The 10,672-nt window shown below is 41.2% G+C and overlaps 2 protein-coding genes across 2 annotated transcripts; one reads left to right on the forward strand and one right to left on the reverse strand.

The window, feature by feature from the left end:
• Positions 1–489: 489 nt before the first annotated feature.
• Positions 490–4,362, forward strand: LOC308297676 (claudin domain-containing protein 1-like; the record flags this gene model as incomplete). Its single annotated transcript, XM_080741209.1, has 4 exons — positions 490–784; positions 1,986–2,093; positions 2,977–3,114; positions 4,142–4,362. The coding sequence occupies 4 exons, from the start codon at positions 490–492 to the stop codon at positions 4,360–4,362; spliced, it is 762 nt and encodes a 253-aa protein (XP_080597335.1).
• A 2,575-nt stretch (positions 4,363–6,937) lies between these two features.
• On the reverse strand, positions 6,938–10,614 carry LOC308297957 (N-acyl-aromatic-L-amino acid amidohydrolase (carboxylate-forming) B-like; the record flags this gene model as incomplete). The annotated part of the gene is made up of 6 exons (XM_080741521.1): positions 6,938–7,174; positions 7,266–7,378; positions 8,783–8,890; positions 9,018–9,111; positions 9,295–9,490; positions 10,376–10,614. 6 exons carry the CDS (start codon positions 10,612–10,614, stop codon positions 6,938–6,940), a joined length of 987 nt encoding a protein of 328 aa, XP_080597647.1.
• Positions 10,615–10,672: the final 58 nt, after the last annotated feature.

Raw genomic sequence — 10,672 nt, forward strand, 5'->3', positions numbered from 1 at the left:
TGAGATCGACATTTTGGTAGGCTAGTCAGTTGCAGGCATTCATTATTTCGTGTTAATGACTGTGCGCGGTATCTGCCTGAACTATAATCTCTGTCACTGCGTCGGTCGGACCACCCACCCATCATCAGTGATTGTGGAGAACTTGAAAAGTGGGACAACAACAGATGGCGTTTACGAGCAGCGCGACTGCTGCTGGGCCCCTGAGAAGATCGAATGTGGCAACAAATAGGTTATTGGACATGAGCAAGGCGGCTAACTGTCATTGACAACGTATGTATTCATTGTAGGTTTACCCCCCCACTGTCTGTATGGGCTACTTTTAGAATGTCGGTAATAATGGCTTGCGTACTGGGAGAGATCGAACGCGAACTGCCGCAGCTGTGACCAGAAGATCAATGCATCGCAATCGTGCATACATCCAGCCACTGGCATAAAACTTAATCCCTTTTTTTTTTTTTTTTTTACGTGTCTTCGGGATCGGTAAAAACAATGGTTGACAACCGCTACGCCACCGCTCTGGTCATCGGCTGTGTTCTGAGCATCATAGCCACGGTGTATCTGTCCGTGGCGGTGGGGACGCAGCATTGGTACCAGTACTCCAGCCCCAGCGTGCGCGGCGCGGCCAACGTGTCGGAGTTGCGCTCCCTGCATGAGGAGTTCATGGAGGACCAGGAGCTGGACGAGAAGACGTGCAGCGACACCCTCTTCCGTCTCAACGGGACCACGGGCCTCTGGTGGCGCTGTGTGCTGGTTCCAGCCAACGACTGGTACAAAGAGCAGCCAGGTATGATGATAGATTAGCCCATTGGTTCTCTAAGTGTGGTCCGGGGACCCCCAGGGGTCCTTGAGGAAGTTTCAGGGGGGCCCCAGCTATTAATGATAGTTAGGAACCAAATGGACCCTTATGGGGGTCTGTAACTCAGAGATTGTACAAATGTTTCTTCGCCTACACTCTCCGAGTTGAATTAACATTGCTTTTACAATATTAGGGTCTCAGACCGTAGCAGCATGTCAAACTGGGGGTCCTTGAAATGAAAATGGTTGAAAATCACTGCTGTGGCAATAAACATCTTCTCTAATGGTGGTCCCCTGGCATATGTTTTCAAATGGGGGTCTGTGAGCTAAAAAGTGGGTTGGCAGTGGCTCAGGAGTAGAGTCGCCGCTTGCCTGTCAACTGGAAGGTTCTCAGTTCGATCCCGGGCTGAGCGGCGGGCTCCCCCAAAGTTACTGTCGAAGTGGCCTTGAGCAAGACACTGAACCCCTGATAAGCAGGTTGGTGCCTTGCATGGTTTCCTCTGCCATTGGTAGGCTATATATGAATGTGTGTGTGAATGGGTGGGTGTAACAACACACAATCTCTGTAAAGCGCCTTGGATAAAGGCGCTATATAAATGCACCATTTACCATTTTTAAGTGTCAATTTGGGGGTCCTTGACATAAAAAGGTTTGATAACCAATGGATTAGCCTGCCTTTGTAAACTGCGACAGCCTACTCACATAGACACAGCCAATTTTACATCAAAGATGCCCAGATGTCCTGTATCCATTATGGCAGTGGTTCTTAACCTGTGGGTCGGGAGTCGGGACCCAGGGGGGTCCCCAAATTATTTTGGGGCAACATTGTTTTCTCACTCAACAGCAAACAAACCAACATAAAGTTTAAGTGTATAGAGGGTATCTGCACATTTTTAAGGACTTTTAATACCACTAAAATAAACATTGGCCAAATTGTCAAATATTAAAGACAGAATATTGTGGAAATAGCCGATCGACATGCTCACAACGCCTTGCAAGCATGTAGATCTGCCAATTTCACAATAGAACCGTGTTATACAAAATGTAATGCCTCAACTCGTTGGGGTGGGGGGTATAATATGATTATTTTGGGGGGTCACGGCCTGAAAAGGTTGAGAACCACTGCGATATGGCACATCCATTATTATGTACAGGGTCAAGCAGTCCAGTGATTATACCTCTTGTTTCAGGTTCCAAGATGGTGATGGACTGTAGGAGCTTCACTTTATCCCAGCAGTTCACTCACAAGTACAAGGAACCAGGGAATCACAACAGTGGAGAAGACATGTTGCGTACCTGTAAGTAAAACAAAACATGACACGCTATGGTTGTAAATGACCTTTCATAAATTATATCCAGACCATTCTAATGTGGTAGAAGGCAAGGCTACATCTATTGCGGTATCTGGTCCAAACTATGCAAGTGCATTAATCATGTACTGTATGTCCATCATGTGATATTAACTACTCACAATGGCAGTGCCCTATGGGCACTTCCATCTGTGACATGAGTGCGTTCGTGGAAACCCTTTTTTTTTTGTCTAGTTTGAACCTTTATTTATTTTCTCTGAGATGCATTGAGGGCAAGCCCTCATTTTCAATGATGCCGAGATTACAGACAACAACAATAATAACAAAATAAGAACAGCAAGAGGGATAGTGAGTATATCGGTAGAAGGATGCTGAGGTTGGAACATCCAGGCAAGAGGCCAAAGAGGAGATTTATGGATGTTGTGAAAGAGGACATGACGTTAGTCGGAGTGAAAGAAGAGGAGGCAGAGGACAGGGTGAGATGGATATGTAAAAAAGGGTATGGTTTGTAAAAAAAAGAAAAAAAAGAACAGTAAGAAGACAGTAAGAAAACAGTAACACATCTAAATGAAAACAAATTACAATTTAAAACAATACGATTGGAAAGCAAGTTTTTAAATTGTCCCTAAAACCATGGATTCAGGTTTTAAAGTGCATTGTAGCTCATTCCAGCTATAGGGGGCGCTAAAACCAAAGGCTGTTTTGCCTATAATAGTGGAATGCAGTTCTGGGAATGTGTATGGCGAATGGAAGGATTTGGATGTAACAAGGGGGGAATGTAGGATGGTGATTTCAGGGTGGCCACTGTATCATACAGGCCTCTTGTATGTGTATGTGTATGTGTTTGTGCATAATATATGTGCATCCATAGATCTGTGGAGGTGCCAGTTCCTGCTCCCACTGGTGTCTTTGGGCCTTGTGGTATTGGCAGGCCTCATTGGCTTCTGTGCCTGTGTCTGTCGAAGCCTGTCCCCCACACTGGGAATAGGTGTGCTCCATCTGCTGGCTGGTAAGACCTGATCAACCACTCTCACACTATAGGCCAATTTATAGTTGGGCGCACTGCCATGTCACTGGACAAAAATGTACCTGCTGCGTGGACATGGATATTATTATTATATATATTATATCCATTTTGCGTGATATTGCTGACAAGTTATTTAGGTTTTTGTAAACAGAAATTTGTTCAAAACAGAATCTGTGTAGTAATAACAGAGGAAAGTAGAACTATTTATTTGAAGGGGGTGAATGTAAGTGCAACTTAGGGCGTGGCAATATATCGATATTAAATCAATATCGTGATTTTGGATATCGTAATAATATTGTGACATGGCATACGTGTACCTTTCCTGGTTTTAATCACTTAAGCCTTATTTTTTACTTCCAGAAACTGTCAAACATTAAAAAAAAAAAAACGTTTCCCCAGGCTTACAATGACGCGTTGTGAGCTTGCTGCTATTAGATTTTTAATTTTTATATATTTCTTTATTAAAAAAAGCAATCAAAGTCTTTTGCACACCTGATAAAAGTTCAGTGACAGGTGCGTTGGTGGAGCAACAGGTAAGAAGCAGACGCGCTGTCTTTGCTTTCTCAATAAATAAAAAACGTTTATTTAATAGAAAAGTTTCGGTCAAAGACCTTCCTCAGCCATTTTTTGAGATCTCTGAAATGACAGTCATACAGCGGTTGTCTTCCAAATGCACCTGAAGTGAGCGGTACCAACGACACACGTACATATCTCCTTGTATGGGCTGTTCTGTCCGTGACGAGCAGTAGCACGGACCTCCTGACACACAACAGTAAACCTGACACACAAAGTGAAACGTAGGATCTGTTTGCACCGCTCAAAAAAGAATTGTGATGTTATCATCACAAATACAAAACTATTGTCACTGTGTTGATAATGCAATACTGTATTTGGTGAAACTTATTGTGATATTAGATTTGATCCATATCGCCTGGGGCATAGCGCAAGTGAAACTACTAAACCACATTCAAGAAGAATAATCAGAGGCATTGTCTCTCTTCTCTTGCAGGGTTATGCACTCTCGCCACTGTGTGCTGCTACCTGGCAGGGATGGACCTGCTCCACAGGGTGTCTGTGCTACCAGACAGAGTAGATGGCTCTCTGGGCTGGTCCCTCTACTTGGCCCTGATGTCCTCTCCGCTCCACATGATGGCTGCCGCGCTGCTGGTATGGGCGGCGCGCAGCCACAGTCAGAACTACTACCGCATGACTGCATACCGGGTGGCTTAGACCAGGGTTTCCCAAAGTGGGTGCTGTGGCAGCCTAGGGTGCCGTGATGCCAGTCCAGGGGTGCCGCAGAATCATTTGATAATATTTGGAATTCATCAAAACCACTACATCAATATTAGTTCACTATGCTTAGTAAAACAGACCTGATTTGCACAGTACTTGATGAGTTATTTTTCCATCTACGGCCAACTCTCTTAAAAAATAGCAGATCTACAACCTTTCCCCCCATAATAGGGATGCTGAGGTTCAAGAGGTCTGATGGAAACTGATAATTCTCTTTGACAAAGCCAACCGTATCTCCGGTGGAAAGATGTGCATATTTACGTCGTGGAATATGATGTAAGATTCTAAAAATGTGTAATTCAGGGGTGTCGTGGATGAAAAAGTTATTTACAGGGGTGCAAAGTTTGAAAATCCCTGGCTTAGACTCCTCCTTAGCCAATTCATCCGTAGATGTTGTGAAGTCTTTAAATTGTTCTTTTTCAAATCATCTCCCACAATAAAACCTGTTTAATCTGGACCCTACTCACACCCAGCCCACATCTTAAGTGTAGAAATGGGACCTTCCGTTTTTCTTTTTACACTGTTAAGTAGGGACGTGCAGAGAATGTTAGAGAGGCAGGGGCAGACCTCCAAGCTCACAACACGTCAGCTTGGAGGTTGGCTATTTTCGGTGCGTGATACCACACTGAACTAAGCATAATCAATTTCTTTCACCATAGGAAAAACTGATTTCATGGTCTGGAGAGGGCACTTTTTACAGAGCAAGGGCTCAAGCCCCCTTTGATGTCTATGTGTCAATTAACGCACAGGTCAGGATTTTGCAGTGTGCAGAAAGAAGGTAGTGGTTGAAACCTTTACTGACTGAACTTTTACTGATACCTATCCATTGCATTGAAGAAAAGAAATTATAATAATTAAAAAAATATATAATATATTCCATTTGTGTTGGGGCCAAAGGGTGATATAGATTTGGCTTTAAACTTTTGGTTTTCAGACTGAAGTATTTATTCTATAATCATACAATATAAATAGTTTTTAACAGCCTGTACAATTCTCTGTACAGCAGTCTTTTACTTAAAGGACAACTTTGTTTTTTTTACAATAAGGGTTCATATTCTAGATTTTAATTAGAGAAAATAAAAGATGAGTGTTAAAATGTTTTCATTTACTGCTTTCTATCGTTTTAGCAATTTTAATGATTTTGATTTCAGTGGGTGGGGGCATGCGTACAAGTGGCTAAATGTCTTTTTAGACACAATAAGCCCATTCCCAAGATGCACTGCTTTCTTTCATGGGCAGATGTGACTTATGGGGGCTAGTAGTGTTACTGTAAATAGTAATAAAGAAATCGCCAGCTTATTGTGTCTAAAAAGACATTTAGCCACTTGTACGCATTCCCCCACCTACTGAAATCAAAATCCCTAAAACGATAGAAAGCAGTAAATGAAAACATTTTAACACTCATCTTTTCTATTCTCAAATTACAATCTAAAAGATGAACCCTTGTTGTAAAAAACAAAGTTGTCCTTTATACTGCTACAAAATGTAGCCATTTATTGTACACCACATTGTGTCATGAGAGGCACCACATAAACCGTTTTATTATTTATTTATTTATAGTTTTTTGTAGTATTTTTGTTCATATTAGTTGTTCATAGTTTCAATTAATAACTACAATGATGAATAATTGTATGTTTCATTTTATATTTATATCATAATATTTTCAATGTTTTGGCTGAATTTGTAGGCTTTTGTAGACCAGTCATTAAGGCACCTATTTAACAGGTGATGGCTGTGTATCATTGTTATGTTTCCATGATCTTATATGCTATTGTAAATTTCCTTTTGTGGTATAAGTTTTGTGGAACTAATTTGCCATACATTTAAGCATTTTTGTACATTATTCCATGGGTCATTTTCTATTATTTCTTACCATTCAGGAGAAAGGTTAAAAATATATTAATAGATTTGACAACCAACAGCATTTAATTGGTGGATTTATTTTATTAAGCATTATGAATGTATTTTCAAAGGCCATATTAAGATAATATACTCTTCTCCTTTTGCACTTAATATTTAAACATATCGAGGCTTGCAGCTGGTGATGAATTTTTAAAGGAATTCTGAAATTACTCGCAAAAACGAAATATCCTGGATTACTGGCATGCACTGAGGTAAACTATGCATTGCACACCTCTCGGTAGCCCTTGTTTTTATTATGTGAAGATTTATTCTATTTTGGGCTCTACTGTAGCGTTAAATATATGGCAAACATTACTGTATAAATGTGCGTTTGTGAATCTGCAGTGAATGTGTTATGTATTCTCCAATAGTGAGCACGTTGTAGTCGTATACTTACAAATGGTGTGTATGCGCGCGCGTGTGTGTGCGCGCGTGTGTTCCAAGCAACTGCTGTTACGATTTCAAATAAAGATTGTTTTTATTTATCCAACTTCACCTCTGACTTTCTGCCTATATGGACATGATGACAACAAATCCACTGCCCATTTCCGAACTGTGGTAGTTCCCATGATACTCTTTACTGTTACAAATATGCCTTGAATAATCTGGCCTACTCTGACATGCTGGTGCTTCCATTGTCTTGAAGCTCTGTCCCCTTCTGCATCTGGATGGCAGGTATCTTCACACACCTCCTTCGAGCCAAGGAGAGAGCGATGCCCTTTTCATAGTAAGCACATTCGTTAATGAAGAATGGATAGAGAGGCTCATTCCCTTTATACCTCAATGTCTCTCCTGAGAAAGTCTGGAACATTGGGTCACTGGGATGGAGGAGGTAGAAGTCTTGGTCCTAAGAAGATAACAGTAAATTGTATTAGATTTTAGGAGCTTCCTGGTACATTTTCAATGTTTCATTTTGAACAAAAACATGATTTTTCTACCTGAAGTTGAGGATGAATGGCTGCTGTGATGTTGAGAGTCTCACATTCTCTTGGGTAGTCGATGTTCTTAACCATGGTGTACACCTCTACCAATTCCCCCTCAAAGACAGCACCTCAAAGAGGTAAATAGTGCAAAGATAGTGCAACATTAACTGAGGAAAGGTCAAAAGCCACACTAAACTTATTAAGGCTTGGGAGGGTTTACAGGGCTTGACATTAAGGCTTGTCATGTTGTCCGAGACAAGTAATAAATCCTTCCGGACAAGCTCATTAAAAATGTGGCTCTTGGTTTCACTTTTTCTGTGACGCTCCTAGCAGCTTTATGCTATATGCAGACTATGGACTGGAGGGTGGAGAGGGAGCAAGGGGGGTTGTTAGCAGTCCTTTTGTTATTTATTCTATTTCAATGTCTGACTGATTTTTTAATGATGATAATAATAAAGTCATACTAGTATGACAAATAAACAATCTGAAAATGCGCTGTGAATATTTCACATCAAGCTATCTTAGTGATGCCACCTTCATGCAGATACCTTTATCTGCGTGGCAAAATGTTTTATCGCCTTGTATTGTTATATTCATGCTCCGTGTGGATGTACTCATAAAAAATACGTCAGTTTAAATTAATGTAAATTACATTAATTTAAAGGACCTTGATAATATGATTAATAAAATGTATTTGTATGTCATCTTTCACACGTATAAGTTAACTCAAATTATTTTACAGAAGTTTCCAATGAACTATAAAACTATGTAAAAACTGATTAAAAAAGTGAATAGCAGACTTACAGCAGCTTTTATGCTAAGAGCTAGTGTTGCAGTACTCGAGTCAAGTCAGGACTTCAGTCCAAATTTTCATTGACTGTCTTGTCTCGGTCTCGCCCATGATTTTACTCTGTCTCGGACTAAGGGACTTGGGACTCCCCCACTAGTCCACACGAGACAAGATTCAAGACAATGAAATAATTGTATACCCATATTATGATGAGCCCATTCACATTAACATTATAAGAGAGCTATCTTTGTCAAAAATTACAAATAATAGCAGGAACTATAAACCTTTCAAGAAACTAAATGATGTCCTGAGAATCTCACGACGTTATACTGTACATAGATCTATCTTCTTCATTTTGCTCTCAAAGTGCACCAAAGCAATACATTTAACTTAGCAAATGCAATGAAAAGGGATAATACCCACTGACCACACCTCAGTACCTATCAAATGAGGATTTTCTATTTATTTTCTTCTTGACTTGGTCTTGACCCCCGTTGGTCTCAGTCTCGACTCGGACATGACCCCCTCCCGGACTTGGTCTTGACTTTGACTCGCTTTAGGTGGACTCGACTACAACACTACTAAGAGCTATTAACACACATTGTGTATATAATGTGAAAATCCCACCCTGGTTTGGGGAAAGGCATTGGGTGGGAATGTGCATGCATGTAAGTATGTACAGTAAGTCTATATGAGTGCTTGTGGGTGTTGGGGGATAAAAGTGGCATTATGATCCTAGTACCTGAGTTGAAGAGACGGACCCAATCCAGTATATGCTGGACGGCAAGTTTCATGGTCGTGTAGATGTTTGACCTCATCACACCGTGCGGCTGGGGGCCGACCTCTATCGCTGCAGAGGACATGACACAAAACACTTACAATAGCTATGGTAGCATTCACGTGATTCTACCGAGAAGATGCTGTGACAAGCATGTTATGCTTTAGCAATGAGCGAGCGTCTTGACAGTAAAACTCACCAAAGCCATGTTTTCCTACTGAATCAAGGGAATATGATTCTTTTGAGGGGAGATCAAAGTGGACATACCGCACTGGAGTGTCTGACATCTGTCTCTGAAAACAACATGTCAGTGCTATCATTAACAGTAACTACTAGCCATTTGTGATTAAGCAGCACTTGTTCTAGTACCATTCAAACACTGTTAGGTGGATGAATATGTTGCGGCCTCAAGTCTCGAAAAGAAGGACTTGGTTATAATACATCGCTCCGCTGTATAGGAAATTGTTCATGCATGCCTGTAGGTGTCTGAATATGTGCAGGCAGATCCAGTCACAGTCAGAGTAAGTAATGAGGCAGAGGCCCATGTTGGCGGTGGTGTTGTGGAGATCGCAGACTAGATCCACTGCCTGAGGAGTGCCTTTGGGACCCAGCAGAGAGTTGAGCTCCTGTGACCTGACAATCTCATAAGGGGTTCTGTCTGATACAGGCCCACTGGGAAAGATAGCAAAAAAAAAAACATTTGTTACGATCAGGGGTCTCCAATATGTCCGTATACAGAAACACAGGGTTTTCTTTTTTACACACAATTATAATGTCTTATGTGGATCATAAGACCCAAGTCCCAATTACTGAATGTCAATTGTCCGGGTTTTCGTCAGAATACGTTTGACACTGATTTATAGCTATAGGAGTCCACTATAGTGGTTATCAAATGTTTTATTTGCAAGGACCCCCGTAACTCTGAGTGTACAAATGGAACCAAATGGACCGTTCCATTTGTACACTCTCAGAGTTACATACCTGTTATGGTCATTCAGGGCTAGCTCTTAACGAGTTTCTGGTAATATTATTGACCACTCATTTTGCATGTCTGTGGCAAAAATGGGATTTTTACAAAACATATCCACTGGAAGCCAGCATGGCTATGACGATGACCCCTGGTTATGACAGAGCTTTGTGCTTAAAAGAATATCACTTTCAGTACCAGAGACTTCCTATTGACCGTATTCACGTGGCAGCCATTTTGCTCTTACATCACAAAATCATCACGAATGTTTGGAAGTATGACAAAATACATAAAATAAAAATGGGTGACGTGTGAATATCGTTAATTGTAAAAGCGAATCATCACGATATCACCACAAATGTCAGGTACCTAACACCAGAGGCATAACATTGGAGCAATATTATTCATTAACCTTATTTCTGGGAGAACAGGACACTTAGAATATTGTTATTGGCAATTAGAAAAACTATTATTTAGTTCTATATATTCACATATATTTCACTTTCTACCCAGAAATACCAGTTTGTTTTACAAACAAACATTCTGATCTGATCTGGTCTATACGATCAAACACCATAAGTCATACTTACTTGAGGGTGGCCTGTGTAAAGCAGCGGTTCAAGTCAGTCTCTGTGTATCTGCGACATTGCTGGACGGCCCGAGGGTTGGACATCACCGTTAGTACTGAGACAAGGCCATCATCCTCCGCCGCCTTTGCTGTCTTCAGACACTCCCTCACCAGGTACACTCCTGACAGCTCATTCCCATGGGTACCACCACACACGGCCACTCTGGACACAGGTGGCAAATGCATCACCTCTTCTTCCATCTGGCTGTGGAGAAAGTAATACAGTGAAACTTAGTTTACGTCACAGCTTTAAGACGAA

The sequence above is a fragment of the Nannobrachium achirus genome (genome assembly GCF_963921795.1).
Source record: "Nannobrachium achirus genome assembly, chromosome: 14".
NCBI classification, from domain to species: domain Eukaryota; kingdom Metazoa; phylum Chordata; class Actinopteri; order Myctophiformes; family Myctophidae; genus Nannobrachium; species Nannobrachium achirus.